Source organism: Pygocentrus nattereri, chromosome 9, assembly GCF_015220715.1.
Source record: "Pygocentrus nattereri isolate fPygNat1 chromosome 9, fPygNat1.pri, whole genome shotgun sequence".
In the NCBI taxonomy this organism is placed as follows: domain Eukaryota; kingdom Metazoa; phylum Chordata; class Actinopteri; order Characiformes; family Serrasalmidae; genus Pygocentrus; species Pygocentrus nattereri.
Window position 1 is genome coordinate 34,186,429 of NC_051219.1, and position 17,204 is coordinate 34,203,632.

The window sequence follows — 17,204 nt, forward strand, 5'->3', positions numbered from 1 at the left end:
TGGTGCCCCTGACCACAACAATTCACATTTTGACCACCAAGGGTGTCAAGCTGTCCTTTTGTTTTAGCAGCAGTGTGAAGAGATGTGGTGTCTCGATTTCACATGACTTGGAGGAAGTATGTGCCAGACTTCACCCTGCTAGTGCTGATAGTATTGGGTGATGGGAGGAGACCTGGGAGGATGGACCTGGATATGACCAAGTTGAGGAGACTATTTTGAGGAGAACAAAAAACAAAAAAGAATGAAAGAAAACACAACATTCAAAAGCACAGCCACAGCTTTCAGCATAAGCGCTGCCCACTTGATAAAGGTGGAGGTGGGTAACTTGGACCGAATGATAAGAATCTACAATCTGGCTGACTATGAAAATGATGATCCCCTCATCCCTTTTCATCATTTTCTGGTTTGACTTCTTCTTCTTCTTTCGGCTGCTCCCTTTAGGGGTCGCCACAGCGGATCATCTGCCTCCATCTTGCCCTATCCACGGCCTCCTCTACTCCTCTACTTGTATAATAGAAAATGTTGTAACATGGTACTTGAACATCACTGATGCCAGATGCTATGTTACAAGGTTGCGTAGCAGGGTTCAAGTAAAATGCTACCAAAATGACAATGGAGTGGAAATGGGGAACTTGAAGCAAGAAGAACACTTGAGTGGCTTTTGGAATGGAAGCATGCTTGTTAAAATTCATGTTTCTCTAATTCTGGCCACAAATTCTTATTTTTAGCTCCAACATTCATTGGCTTGGTGGCCCGAATGGCCAGTGCAAATGTGTATTCTGTCTACTCCTGGGCTACAGCAAAGCACTATTCCTGTGCTCATTCTTAGTCCATGCTAGGGTGTGTTGCCGCTAAATCACGCAGTGGCCCTGGCTTTCATTAAACACCTAATGCAGAACTCTCCCTTTAATGGAAATGGAACAGAGGAGGCTGCCAGCATAAATTAGAGTGTGCAGCCCGAGTTGGGAGAGATTTTCTGGCCTTTGACAGGTACAGCCTGAATTAGCTGTAGTGCTGTTCCAGCAGTCAGTGTGAGAGCGCTCATATTGATTTTAAACACTGTTACACTTCCTGTCTGAAAGGGAATGTGTATTACAGGAATTGAGCACATCATTCAGAGAGCTCTCAGCTCCTCTCCCGCCGCACGTTTCTGATTTATTTTATTTCTTTCTTTTTCCTGCAAAATAGTATGTTAAATCTTTTTTATCAAAAAAGGCCATTTTCCGACAGTTACTTGCTTCCTGAAAACCATCAGAAGACACTTTGGTTACAGTGAGCATTTAGTGCGTATCGCATATTCAGTATAGTATATGAAGTCTTAAAGAGGAACCCCACCAATTTTGCCATGGTCATTCAATCATTCAGTGGTTTAGATGTAAACAAAATCATTCAGAGGGGTTTGGTGTGAAATGCACTTCTTAGCCAATCAGATCTGTGCATTATGATGAGCACTGAGACTCGAGGGAGTAACTCACACACAGGGGACGGTGTGAGAAACAGCTGGGGAAGAAGAAAGTGAGTCAGAGGAAAGTTCATGGCTAGAGAAAACTGACAATAAATGTTGTTGAACTATAAGTAAATTGTACCTTATTTAATTTGACATTCAGTTGTCGACTGTATAAGATGTTAATATAACGACTGGGTTACTTCAGTAAACAGTATGTGGCACTGAATCAAGATGCAAGTTTGACATTATGATGTTCCAGACCTTTGCTTGAAGATATTTTCTCTAACTGGACCTTAGTAAATTTTAATTTAAGACCTCTGCCATAGAAGATCTAACAGGAGCATCAATAAGCAGTAAAACAGTACATCAGCAACATGCAGTAAACCCGCTTAAACACCCAAAGTTTAATTATACACTTCTATAAACTAAAGAATAGCTCAACTTATTTTGCATTGAAGTCCCTGTGGCTACTGAATAATATGCCTTAATATATAATAAGCCTGGGGTTCAGCAATATTTTCAACAATAATATGCTTAATCTGAAAAGTTCAGGTCTATCGAATGCTAAAAAGGAAATACAGATAAAAATCACAGCCTTTAGTGTGACCTGTTCCCAAATTTAAAAACTCAAATATTTCAAACAACAAACCTAGAGATTTAAATAACTATAGCGTCTGTATTTGTCATTATTCCAATGTCTGGACACTTTTCTGATATCATTTTGAACACCTTTAATATGTGGGGCTGAGATCAATTATTAATTCATTGATAACTATTTTTTTCTTTCTTCTTTGAACGTATGAACATTCTGCTCTTTGATCCATTATTCAAAACTCCAGCCCTGGTTTTACCTCATTTACACAACAGTATGTCGCCTTTTGTGCATAAGAAAATGGCATAAGTCATCTGTATGTGACATATTAATTAAAGAATATGAACATGGTAATCATGTTTGTAAACAGTCATGTATAAGTTGCAAGCATACATATACATATTATATCTTGAATATGAATATGTTTGTATGACCGATTAATCTGAACTCATAATTAATTTCTACCATAACTGGAAGGCTGCTGTATTTAAAAGTGTAATAAGTGCACCTGTAACACAACGTCATGTGAGCTTAAGACTGAAAACTACCTGAAGGAAGCATTCATCAGCTTTAATGGTGGTTGTCTATAAACAAAAGTTCGTAGAACTAATTTAGTAAAAATGCCCTAATGCCATCTGTATGATCAGTGACATTATTAACATCTGACAAATGTTAGCAAATCGTTTCAAAATTGGGTGCAGATGATAAAAAACATTATTTCATGAATACATTTGCAAGACCAAAGCCAAAGTGTACTCAAACCACATGCAAACCTATACATAACATGTCATATACGAGTCTGCGCTCAACTGAAACGTGACTATTTGCTAGAACTTGTTTGGTCTCTGGTCATTAAGATAATCATTACCTGTTCATACTATTAACTCCACTTGAGTTAATAGCTAATTTAAAGGATCATATAAATGCAAGTAGACCACATTTCTAAGAATGCTTACAATTGATATGTTTATATTGGGTCGTTCTTCTCTTGGAGTGGGAAACCATGTCTTACAAGTTGCAGAGGTTAAAGAGATGCTTAACATAATACGCACAGCTCCATAAGTCAGTATGTACAATTACACAGCCGACCTCAGATTAAATAATACTTTTCCCTTATCATTTCTCAGATTTTTCTTTTTTTATCCTGTTTCATAGTTGCTCTGCATATCATTGCTGTCTGAACAAAAAACCTTGTATCTCCATTTTTGTCATTTTTTAGTTTTTGACATAATTTGAAAATGTCTGTTCCCCTTTACATTGTGAAAGTGACTTGGAAAGACCTCTGGCTCCATTGACTTACGTTAAAAGTGCAGTATGTTTTTTCCTTCTCCTGTAAAGTTGTCATTTTGGAGATCCAAGGTTTTGTCCCGAGAACAGCGATGTATACAACAGCTCGCCACGAAACCAATTTTCAACAATTTTCAAGAAACAAAAAGATTAAAATAAAGTGTCATCAATATTTAACACAGAGAATGAAGGAGAAAGATGCAGAGGAAGAAGAAATGGAATCAAACACTTTCAAATCTTGATAGTTTTTTTGTTTGTTTGTTTGTTTTCAGTCGCCTTCTATGCAGCATGCCGATGGAAATGGTTCTAGATATACTGAATACCTTATGGCAGATTTTATTAATGGAATAATTGAAGAATTTTCTCATGATTTATTGATTTTTGAATATTGCTCACCATCCCAGCCCTATTAAAATGTTAATATATCAATGTCTTTATGTTCAGGTTTATTATGGTACTGGTTTGCTGTAGGCAAACATTCATCTTTGAAAGATTCTCTCTATTCCTTCTTCAACATCTATCACCATACAGTTCATGTAGGGCTTCTGTCTCTGTAGAAGCAGTTGGTCCCACCCGTCACATATAGTTTCTTGTCTTTCTCAGGCCTGGAGCTGCTTACATGTTTATTTCATGTTTATATTTGTGTGTATGTGTGTGGAACTGCGGGTGGTGCCTCCATGCATGACCTGCTGCTTATCTATTACAGGCTCCATGGTCTACTGAGTGCTTCTCTGGCTGGTGGAGGTGGAGGTGGAGGCAGGCTTCCGACTAGCCTGCAGCGCTGGAGCAGCGAGGCTGTGCGGAGAAGAGTGCTTCAGATTGTTTAGCTGACTCCACCTCCTATGACCTCTGACCTTTGGGATGAGCATAAGGATAGGCAGTGCTTATGGCTCGTCCATCAAAGTACTCTGTCATGATACAACCAGCTGCAGAGGAACATCTGGGAAAGACTGGTGCTGGGAAACCAACTGATCAGCTCAGGTTCAAATAATTTCTGCCCCAAAGCACCTATTCTAAATAACCAACTAATTATCAAGCCCTTTACTTACTAATAATTATATAATAACACTAATAACAGAATTATGAGCTTCTTTAAGGAAGTGCCAGATCACTGTACAGTGGAATTTAAGAAGAAACACAAACATAGACACGTATCAAGATGCAGCTGCACAATGACATTGGAATCACATCAGTATCGGCAGGTATTTGCTTTAAAATACATATAAAATTGCTGCTGTTGGGACAAAACCTCATATGTTCATTTTTTTTCTTTTTCAGTTCATTTTTCAGTTTGAAAATGCCTGCTGTCCTGTACACTGCATGTAAATTGCATGATGAATGAAAGTCTGGTTCCATTGACCTACATTACAAGTACAGTTATCATTTTGGAGATATGAGGTTTTCTTCCAACAGCAGTGGTATTTCATATGTTTGATAAGGTATTATTTGCACTCTGAATGTGCAGAATACATAGGTGACACTAGGAACCTGTACTAAAATGTATTAAAATATTAAAATAAGTAATCGACTATGCTGCATTTGTTATGTTCTACTAATAAGTGCATCTTTCTCTGTATTGCTAATTCAGGAAGATCTAATCAAAATTTCTAAAGGTTTATGCATCTGTATCAGCACATGTCAGCATCAGCCTACTATTCCCATATTAGTGCATCCATTATCAAAATATCAATCAATCAATTAATCAATCAATCAATAAACAGGGCACGAATTTGAAAATGTAACGGCTGTGAAAGTTGTGAATTTTGAAGATTTCATCAATCATCATATGAGCAGCTGAATTATTTGTTTCTGCATTTATTTTGCAAGTGTTTACATCTCTTTGTAGTTTGTCATATGTAAAACTTTTTTTTACATTCATTCAATGAGAAGTACTTTTTATGTTAAATTTTTCTTACGTCTTATTTTAAGCATAACTGTATCGATTTAAGACATTTAAAAGCAAAGCTGCCATGTACTGATCTTGAAGCTTTTTTAAAGTATTCTCCTTTTAAGAAAATGTTTAAGACAGGCTTAATTTACTAGTTTTCATTTATTTTAGCTCATTATTAAGGCAAGGCAAGTTTATTTATACAGCACCTTTCATACACTGCTGTCATTCGAAGTGCTTTACAAGAAAATACAGAGTTCAAAAAAACACACAGTTGAATAAAAAAAACAACATTAAAACATAATTAAAACATGAACAAAACAATACATTTAAAAGAGAAAATCATTAAATTAGAAATGAAATAATACATAAAATAAAAATAAATTATCACATTAAAAATGAAGAGTTATATTAGGATAAAAAGAGTGCCATTACAGGGGAAAAGAGGCTAGAAACGCTAACAGTGTTTTGTCAGTTATATCAAACACTAACAGTATTATGACACCAGATCAAATTAATGTTAATTAAATCCAGCCACAGAGCCTTAAACCAATGACATACGTACTGATTTACGATTATAGAATAATTTACAGCACCAGATCTTTTTCTCTTATTTTCTCATTATACTCTTAGGAACTGTTAGTGGGCCTGCTGGTGGGCCCAAAGTTTTATTACACACTTCTTTAACTTAAGAATAGCTCAATCAGTTTGCACTGAAGTCCCTGCAGTTGCTGAATAATACATTTTAATATGGTTTAAGGTTTATCAAACTTTTCTTACTATACTGACAGATTGTTTCTTCTATTTTGACATTGCGTTTTTGGCAGTAGAGAGCATACCTCACCTCGACCTTACTTTACTAGCAGGATTATTTATCAGTGACAATACTGCTGCCTCAAGAAAGCATACGAGCCGCTGCTGCCAGAATGTGATGTCATCACTATAAGGCAAGTAGTAAGCTTTTGTAGGGTTGGCAGGATGGAGAGTAGTATTTTCCAGTTACTACATACTGTTTCACCACTTTATGATGTATTGCATTTCGCTCAGTGAAGTAAGATTGGCAAGTTTTGGAATAATGGCATGCTTGAAAACTATGGCTGTCTAACAGTTAAAGCAATTAATCATGATTAATCACACATTTTGTGTAGTTAACTATGATTAATCACACTGGGATTAATATGATTCTAATGAAAGATTTTTCTATTATTAAAACAGCTATTTGAGCAGACAAAATAAGCTTAATCAGAATGTATTTCTTGGCTTCAGTAATTCAATATCATTATTTTCATTTTGTTAACTGTGAACTGAACTGAACATGACAATCAAATAATTTCCAAGTGTGAACAGCAACAGAGTTTCCAATTTTCTTCACTCAACATCCAGTGAGAGCAGTGGCTGTGTTTTCCAACCAATGTGTCATAGGATGCCACCTTTGCAAAAAAGTCAGTTCATAAAATTTCTGCCCTGCTAGATCTGCCCTGGTCAACTGTAAGTGTTATTATTGAGAAATCAAAGCATCTAAGAGTAACAACAACTCAGCAGAAGACCACACTACTGTGCAACTATTCACTACCAGTTTCAAATTGCCTCTGGAAGCGACATCAGCACAAGATCTGTGCATTGAGGGCTGTGTGAAATGGGTTTATATGGCTGGACAGCTGCATACAAACCTAAGATCATTATGTGCAATGCCAAGTGTCGACTGGAGTACTGTGAAGTACATCACCACTGAAATCTGTAGTAGTGGTATCGTGTTCCCTAAAGTGATTAATCACGCTTCACTATCTTGCAATATAGGTGACTCTGGGTTTGTCAGATTCCAGGAGAATGCTCACTACAGGAATGCACATTGCCAATAATAAAGTGGAGGAGAGATAATGGGCTGGGGCTGTTTTTGTAGAGTTTGGGCCCCTTAGCCTTAGTGAAGTGTAATGTTAATATTACAGGATACAAAGACATTTTACACAAAGCTTCCAACTTTGTGGCTGCAGTTTGGGGAATACCTTGTCCTGCTCCAGCATGACTGTGCCCCAGTGCACAAAGCAAGGTCTATAAAAACATAGCTTGACCAGTTTGGTGTGAATGAACTCCAGTGGCCTTCACAGAGCTCTGACCTTAACACCACTGAAGACCTTTGGGACAAATGGTATGCCTGTTGCAAGCCAGGCCTCTCATCCAGCCTGACATAACAAATGCCCTTTTGAAAGAATGGACACAAATTCCCACAGTCGAAAATCTGGTAAAAATCCTTCCCAGAAGAATGGGTGCTGTTATATCTGCAAAAGGAGGACAAACTGCATAAACCATCCCATGGTTTTGGAATGGGATGTCCAACAAGCTCTTGTCATGCAGGTGTGATAGTCAATTGTCCATATATTTTTGGCCACATATTGTATGTATGTATATACTGTCAATGGTTCCAACTCTTGTGTGATTGTGGTCCTTGTTTATACAGCTTTTGTTACAATGAAGGCTCTTGAGGGGAACTGTAGCTTTCCACTTTGGCAGTGCTTTTATTAGTAAGCTGCGTGTTCATTTTTCCATTGCTCTTCCGTATGTAGTCTGCAAAGTATTTCTTTAAAAAACATTTTAAAGCTGTATTTGAATGAGAGGGCTGTGACTTATACAGTCTGGGCTTCAACCTGTGCTACTAAGGATTGTTAAAAGGGTCAAATTAGGGAAATGCATTAATAGCTTTAAAAATGTACCGTTAACAATTCCTCCTATTGACTTTGACAGTCCTACTGAAAACAATTTCACTGGATGCTTTGGAAAGCTTCACTGAGTGAACTAGGAAAAAGCAAGCTGGAATGCTGCTGCCCTGCAGACTATGGTGTGATTATGTGGATGAGGTGTGCTGGGGTTGGGAAAATTTTACATTTCCACCACTTCCCCCTAGATCACTGGCCTGCATCTTGCCTCCAGCCTTGCCACACAGCCCCACAAACACTCAATCTTCAGAGACAGGGTCAAAGAGACACACTGCTATTATACATTACTACGTAGCTTAATTATATAGAGTCAAATTCGCCTCATAGACTGTGTGAATCGGTCCGCTTTTCACACCTCTTACAGCCAGCGATAATGTCCGACATCAAATACTAGGCCAGTAATAAATGAATGAAGAGAAACAGACTTGATTTTACTAATTTCATTCTTTTTTTGTCCATGTTAAAAAGCCAAGAGGGCGCTCTGTACCTCATCTTCTGCAATTATGCAAGGAAATGTCTTATAATTGGCACCTTCTTTATGTCTGCCCATTATCAATGTCCCTTACAGGCATGGAGGCATGGGGGAAAATTGTCTGGATGTTGCAGGACCCACAGTCCATTTGCACATGAATGAGGATGGTTAATAACAGCCGGGAGAGAGTGAGGCCTAAAGAGAGAAACAGAGGCAGAGAGAGAAAGAGAGAAATAGAGAGACAGAACATGCACTAAGTGTGAAGAGAAGGCACTCAGACTGCTGGTCAGCTTTTGTTTTATCTGTAGCGGCCTCCTCTCCCCGCGTGCAGCAGGCAGGCAAGGAAGCAAGTCTAGGCTTTGGCACAGAGGCAGCAAGGCTCTGAGCTGTCTAAAGGGTAAAAGCCGGCTGCTGCTAATTGGGAGTGAAGCGGGACTTCCTCCTGGAACAAGAAAGATAGAGGAAAAGAAAGAGAAAGAGACAGTGTGCGTGTATCTGTGTGCCTCATTGTGCTCTGTTAGTCTGCCGGCCACAACCTTAGGCTGAGGAAGCTAACACATACTTCTACCCGCTCGGTACACCCACAGCACTGTAAAATACCACCCTATGAGACACAGAACATAATATGGTGCAGGAGAGGAGGAATAAACCCTGTCATCGTCTATTCGACCTTCAAATGACCTCCTTCTCTCTTTCCCTTGCTAATGGAGCTCGCGTTTCTGTATTCCTGGTGTGAGCTGTATTCATGCTGACCCTGCCGTGCTCTCTTTTTTTATCCCTCTCCTAGAGTACAGCTACCAAATGAGCGCGAGGAACAGTTTGCTGAATTAAAAGAGTCCGAAAAAAAAAATGTAGCGCACAATCAGCGCTATTACATAAAGCAGCCCAGGGCTGTGTGCGTGAGTCACAGCTGAACTCTGTGGGCCAGGACAGGACAAGAAAGTCTGCCATGCTAATGCTGACTGGAGCCAGGCTGACATCCTCTCCCTACTGCATGTCACTGAGCTAACATCAGCCCTGCTAGTGCCATGCTAAAGCTAACGATACGGCTAATGTTACGGCTATTGCTTTCAGCTTCGCCTGCTTAACCTCAGAGGCCCTGCTGGTCTGTTCCAGAGCCGTTCTCACAACCATAACCACAAATCCCTCCGCTCTACAGAGTTCAAGCACAGGTGTACTCGCTTAAGGTAAGCTGTACCAAAGTAGGGTCATCACCATGTCCCCAGCACCCTTTATATGCTTATTGAAATGTCTAGGAAACGGCCCGATATTCACAGGACTCTATTTTACCACTTTATAATATTCCAGGGAACAAATCTATGTTCTCTTGGCCCTGTGCTGCCACTGCATCACACTGCCTCTACATGAAAATAAGTCTCTTATGTTCATTCTGCTGACATTTTTCAAACATATATATTCTGGTATTATATGTTAAGTAAATAAAATGAAATTGCGTTTATGTATGTGCTGCATCCAAACAGATTTTTTTCCAAATAAAACGCAATCTCGAAGAGCATTTGATTGAGCAAGAATGAGTATGTGTTCAGCGATAGGCAGCGTTTAATTTTTACTCATAATTTTATTTGAACTTCACATAACACAATTACAAATCTGCAGTCTGTTTGAATTCCCCCTGTCAAATGACATGTTGTGTTGACACATATGACACATATAAGTTATAAGTTAACACATCCCTTTGCAGGAATACACAATGTAGCTTTTTCTGCAAATTTTAGCTCAATATTTGATTGCAATTTTTCCACTGAGTTTAACATCTTAGAAAAAAGTAAAACATAACATATAAAATTGAACATAACATTTAAATAAACCCCAATACATACCACAAGCATTACAATATGCAAAGTGTGGTCTAAAAAGATGATGTCTAATTATTCCCTGCTGAAGAAAAAAAAAAAACAGGGCAGACAAGCATTAATTCCATGCTAGTCTTAGCTAGTTTAGGTGGTGTTAGGAATCTTGCCCAAGGACTCTTATTGGTACAGTGTAGGGTGCTTACCCAGTTGGGGTATTGAACCCCAGTATACAGCATAGAAGGCAGAGGTGTTAACCACTACACTAACCAACCACCAACAACAGAACCCAACACATGCTGGTTTTGGTGGTGACCGACCATGCTGGTCTATGCTATTATTATTGTTTTTTTACCTAGAAAATCACCAAAGCAAGTCCTTTGACCAGGGTTGCCCAAACTTTTACATACCACTGTACATTTCAAAACTATAACATTTGATTTGTCATTGGCCTCTATGTAATAATCTGCTCAATCTGTCACACTTGTGTTGCGATATAGCTTAAGGTTGGTTATCTTACAAGCTTGTTTGCTAGTTAGCGCTCTAAGTGCTAAACACCCACACACACACACACACACACACACACACACACACACACACACACACACACACACACCTAAGTTGCTTATCCTTCTGGGTCACGGAGGGTGCTGGTGCCTATCCCAGCAGTCGCTCGGTGTAAGGTAGGAAATATCCTGGGCAGGGGGCTAAACAACTGGCTAAATAACCAAAGTGCAATGCAAAACACCTAAAGACAAAACAATTCTTCATAAAGTTTGCTTTGCTTAGCTAGCTAATTAGGCTAGCTGAGGGCAAGTGACTTCCTATTGAAAAATGTACCCTCTTTGTCCCTTGTATGACCTTTGGTGACCCCAGGACCCTTAGTGACCCCAGGACATTAACTTGTTCTTAGAAATCCCTTATGGGGTTCCTTAATGTACTATGTTGAGGTATGATGTGTCATATAAAGGAAGATGTTTAGCACCATAGAAACATTTCTGAATTCAAAAGCCAAAGATTACATACCAGAATGATTCATACACACATAGACTTTTCACTGGGAAATCTGCAGATCAATAAGTTGATCATTTTACACAGCTAATGCTCACATACACACACACACACACACACACCTACACACACACACACACAATTTCCTACTCATAGCTTCTTTTAACACTCACACACACAATCTCACGCACACACCTCTATGTTTCCTCATGTCTAAAAACGTGGACAGCTCTTGTCTCACACTTTCATCTATTAACAAGCGGTTAATTTGCCGTTAGATATGAACACATTAGCATGGCGTTCGCACAGGGGATGAGAGCAGAGCCGTGTGCTAAGAGCTTTGCTAATAGGCTATTTGGAGTTATTAGACCACATTAATATTCCATTACCTGTCAGCACTCGCTCCTAAAAGGAGTAAAACATTTGAAACTGCCGTGAATGGCCACCAATATCAAACACCCAACTTTTAAGATGAGGGAGATTCTCAAGTGGGTGATTAGGAGGAACTCCAGCTAATAGCCTAATTTGGGCCACCAGACTTGATCATGGAAATTCAAACTCCGAAGCTTCAGAGAGAAAATCTTCTATAACTGTCTTACCTTGTTTTAGGGGATGTCGTTAACCATTCTTCATGCTTTTCGAACGTTATCAAGTAAGCTGCAATTTCCTGCAAGACAGGAGAGAAAGACAGTTGTAAGCAGTTTTTAACAAAGATAAAGTTCAACTTGTGGATTAAAAACTGAAATGAAGATATTTATGAGATAATTATTCAGGGAATTAAGCAAATAAGCTGATATGAATCAGGATATTGCATCAACCATCAAGCTGTCACCATCAAAAGAACAAAAGCTGACTATAGAGATCGAAATTTCTCAGAAACGACAGGCACAGACTGGTGTTTGCTGTTCTTACTGTTGCTCATCTCATAGGAAATATCTTAGTACAGATGACCAGTATGATGCTGTTCTGAACTGAAAGTATGTACAAAACTAGTGAGTCAGCAATTTGACCTACTGAACTGACATAGGCATAATGACCTTATCAGCAGATCAGAATTCGGTCAGATGTGAGATGGTTATTCTAAAAATGTTAAAGAGTAATATCTTACAATATAATTTACAGATTTTGCACAACCATAAAATGTGTCATGGTCATACAGCAATGCAGAAAACAATCTCGCTTAGGTAGCAGCTAACGAAAAGGCAAAGACAAAGATTTAAGACGAACGTCAATAATTTAGAGACAAATAGACTTATTTGCATTCATAAACACTCAGTAGGTTTCCTGATACCTTTCATTAAAAAGCTACAAAGCTGAAGTCAGCTTCTCTTTTGCCAGCTTCTTGCTTGAATTCTCATGTTCCACTTTAAATGGTGCTCCTGTTATATTCTAGCAAGAAAAAGTGTCTATAGTTGAGCTGCAAGAAAAGCATCCATAGCTGAGCTGAAGCTCAAAGCAGAGCAAAGTATGTCTGTGTTTTCATTTATATTTCATTTGTTAGCCTATACAGCACATTAGCATATACTGAGACATACAGCCAAGATCCCAAGGTAGTTTGATTTTTGTTGAAAGGAGAAACATTTGGTTTGTGACCCCTGAACTGTACTATGCTACTTTAACTGCTACTGTATGTAATATATATAAAGAAGCAAACACAACATATGCTAAAAAAATTTCTGCGAATGTTCATACACAGTTACTTGTTTATATTGAATTAAACTGAAAAATAGAACAGTTATTGTGTCATGCATAAAAACAGGGTTGGCCACCCTACTGTAGTCAGTAACTCCCCCACTGGCAGATATCACAGTTTGTAAAGTCTTTTTGTAGCCAGGTAGTAATTGTCCTGTTCTTGCTTTATCAATGTTTACCCACTCTTCCTTGCAGAATGCTTGTAGTTCTGAGAAATTCTTGGGCCGTCTCTCATGCACAGCATGTTTACACAGCAAGATTTACCCATAGATATTGAAAGGACTGTGAGGGTCATTCCAAAAGCTTCAGCTAATATTTCATGAAGTATCTCATGGTGGATTTTGAGGTATGTTTTGGATCACTGTTCTGCTGTAGAAGCCAGCCTCTTCATAGCTTCGGTTTCTTGACTGACTATGTCAGATTTGCCCCCAGAATTTGCTGATATTTAGTGGAACCCATTCTACACACATAATGTTTCACCACTCCTGTATAGCATAAATATTTGTGCAGGTCCTTTGGTGTCATATAGGGGGTTTTGCTTTGCCTTTCTGGCTAGCATATGAGGTGTTCTATCTACCCATTCTATCCAGATCTTGCTTAGGTTCCCCTTAGGATCCCCTGCCATTTTTAAGCCTTCCTGCAGACATCACTAAGCTTTGTTCTCACTACCTCCAAACACCTCCTTTGAGGAGCCATAGTTAGTAGAAAGTTTAAAGAGTCAGAGAATTTATTGTGCTCTGGAACTGTTATCAGCTGACAATTCCCAAAGACAATCACTGACTCGCCAAACCAATTACCAATCGTAATGAGTTGGTTACAGCCTAAAGAGTAGGCTTAGGCCTGTAAAGTTCTAAGACTTTATAACTGGAAGGGTGTCCAGACTCATTTTCTATATATTTTTTATTATTAAGTAAAGTAAGTAAATGTTATTTGAGTATATGTGCTTAAACTTTTTGCATGCAACTGTGTATGATGTATATTTGTTTTTTTGAAGTACTATGAAATATGAGTGCTTCAACAGAGCTCTGGTATCAAATCCATAGTCAGTATAGGCCCTGCATTCAGATATCAGAATCTGAACTGACAGAAAAAAGCAGAATCGGTGCATCCCTAAACAGAGCAATGATTCCATTCCACTTCGCTTTGTTTATGTAGTTCCAAACTGACAGGTCATAGCTTAATACATTAAAATAATTGAATTTATAAGCTACACAATAAACATGATGCCATTTACAGCATGAATGCCGTCACAGCTGTCACAGAACAAAAAGGACAAGAGCAAGAGTGAACTGTATCCTATTATTCCTCCACAAAGCTAATCATGGGAAATAAAGGCAGGCTGGGGGCTGAAAGACAACCTCATGATTACTTGTGACAGGCAACCATTCATTTCTCACCCAGGGCATTTGTCATTCGCTCAAACAAAGACAGCAGAGAAAGCAACAAGAATGACTGATGCTATCAACAGGAATCAGATTATTCACCATTCTAATGCCTTATACTGCAGGAATTAAGATGTTACGATGAGTGGAATAAAGAATAGAAAAACAAGATCCTTATGACTTAAACTGCTTTACTCTAGATCCGAATGCCTGACAGAAACGGTGCAGCTTCTGACAAACTGAACGGGAGTGAAACTGACTGCATTTTTTTGCTACCGTGACAGCTAATAAGCTGTTGACAGTATGAGGGGAAAAGTTCATCCTGTTCTGATCTCTTTGTGCGAAGGAGTTTCTGAGCTTCTGTCAGTCTAATGCAAAACAGACAAGTCTTGAAAAAAAAAAAAGCCACGTAAGGCTAAAAGCGGAGGTGTCGTCACGCAGCTGATAAGTTTCTGAGCAGATTGCATATCATTATTCTGTGAGGTGTTTCAATATCTCCTGATACACTTAAATAATCCACTTAAATAATTAAGCACCTCTGATGTCTTAATTTGAAATTCCGTCAGTCGATACATTTGTTTTCTCGTATATTCGGCCGGGCAGTTTACTCGAGTAATCTAAATCAATTAGAGCGCAGTCAATACGGTCGGCATATGCGAAGCAGCCAAGATTTTAAGCTTATTGACCTCATTTAACAATAAAAATCATTATTAATAAGACCAAACATACTCTGTTTCAAATAACCAAAACATGTACGGCACTGGCACTCTGCAAACAACACTAACAGGCCTTAACTGCTTCATCCTGGCATACTGGGCACCAGAACGTCCTGCAGGGAAGCTTCAGGAGTTTGAAGGTGCCAAGCCTGCCATGCCAGTGTGAGAAGGGCTGAGACTGGCACTGCGGCTTGCTGGCCTGCAGGTGCTGGCTGAGAGATGGTAGCACTCTGATTAACACTTGCTCTGCTGCCATCATGACTGGAGGGGTAAATGACACCATGAGATGGTAAAATAAGAATGAGGAAGCCTGCCATGGAGAATTAGAGGGCCGCCCGCTCTCTCTATCACCAGATACATGCACTCTGTCCTGCCAGTGAGAATGAGGGGGATGCTCCACAGACTTAGTTTACATTACAAGTCTTCTTGTTCATTGCCTAATTCAGATTTTGGCTCAAATGCTATCTTAGTGCCTTGACAGTTCACCTGTGTCACTGTAAGTGACCCATTACTGTTAGAGGTGTAAAAATGCATTTATGCATCATGATCACTCAATCTGAAGGTGAAAATTTAGCTTTGGGGATACTGGAATGTTATATTTGATCATCATAATGTTCATTTTCAGCAAAAAAAAATGCAGCAACGATTCCACTACCATTAAAAGGCCCGTCAGCCAGACTCAGGGCAAGGTCAAAATCCCTGGCTTGGACGAGATACAGATATTAGCATTTAACTGGCAGGTCTATGTTTACTTCTTAGAGCTTGGTTTTTATGCAATATGCATATTTTTAGGTCTAAAATAAGATTCTCCACCTATTTTAAAGTGTAAAATGGCACTAAACCCAGAGCCCAAGTCTGGCGCATACTCCTACTATTGATATTGAGTGTGGAGCAGCATCTAGCCTGGGTCTTCTTGTATCCAGTCACTGTAGGCTTAAATCACAGAATTTCATGGTCCTAAGAGTTTTTCTGCAAAGGGAAATGTTACTTTAGGGTGGTTTTATTGAAATATAGCATTTCATGGTGTTGAATATGGGCTCATACAAGCTGCTGATTATTTTTCTACGGAAAAAATCCATTCGGAATGTTTGCAGATATAACCAATAAACTTCCAATAATGTTCAAGTCCAAAATATAAAGCAGATCTTTTGGGCTTTCTTATACATTTGACACATATACACAACATCACTGGTAGCTGAAAAGTGTCTCCCACCCAGCCTGGGAAAATGTATCCCCAGAGGTGCCAAGCATTTGTGGCCAAGACATGTGTCAGGCTCCAGTCCTTGCAGGCCAAACACTGCATATTTCAGCACCCTGCTTCATTAAACACACGAATTAGCATTAGGCTTTCATGACCGAAACTCAGAAGGTAAATGCTAATCTCCATAGCACTTCGGCTTGGAAGGCCGCCAGTTTGACATGCTTGATCGAGAAGCAAAGCTCTCACTCAGCGTAAAGCTAGCCAATGTGGGCATCTATTAGCTGACGTAACAGAATTGGCTGTTAGCATTCTCCAAGCATGTCCAGTGACATAGCAACAGTCATCTTAGCATCAGTTAAAAATTGTGGTGGCTTGAGGAAGCACATGCTAGTCTTCACCCTCTCAGCTTGTAATGGGGAGACCGAGCTAGAGGATGGAACTTGTAATGACTAAACTGAGGAGATAAGGAGGAATAACTCCACCCCGAAAAAAAATAAAAGAGTTGTGCTTTTGAAACTCTGCCACAAAGCCACAAAGAAAAAAGCTCTGGTGATAACTTGTCCAACTTAATCACTTATACAACAGTACAGAGATGAAGGGGACGATCTATCTAAACAAGGTAAATGAGGAGGAACAGAAATGGCAGAACGTGTGATGCGTGTAGTGCTTTTAGATAAGACACTTTATTCATTAGTAAACTTGGTGCTCGAAAAAACAAATCCAGACACCGTTAATATATGCAGAAAAGTGAGTGAAGTGGTGGGATTCTGCTCATGAACAGCACTAATGGGCCCTGTTGCTGGGGCCCCCTGTGTGTGGCGAATGAGAGAGAGAGCGAGAGAGAGAGAAGGCCCGGGGCAAACCTCCTTCTGTGACCTTGAGGCCCATTAGAGACCCCCCTTCTCCATTGCTCTCGCATTAAAAGTCAATGCGTTGACCTCAGTGCTGAGGGATGAGCGTTGAGGCCCGGTCCAGTAAATAAAAGCCCAGCCCA

General features: G+C 39.4%; 1 protein-coding gene across 8 annotated transcripts in view; it reads right to left on the reverse strand.

Annotated features, from left to right (window-relative positions):
- camta1a (calmodulin binding transcription activator 1a) overlaps nt 1–17,204 on the reverse strand; it is a 589,880-nt gene that overhangs the window by 343,292 nt on the left and 229,384 nt on the right. For all 8 annotated transcript variants that reach the window (XM_017708645.2, XM_037541383.1, XM_017708625.2 and 5 more), the window contains one exon: nt 11,819–11,886. In XM_017708645.2, the coding sequence (XP_017564134.1) occupies nt 11,819–11,886 (68 nt within the window). The remainder of the gene's footprint in view (nt 1–11,818; nt 11,887–17,204) is intronic.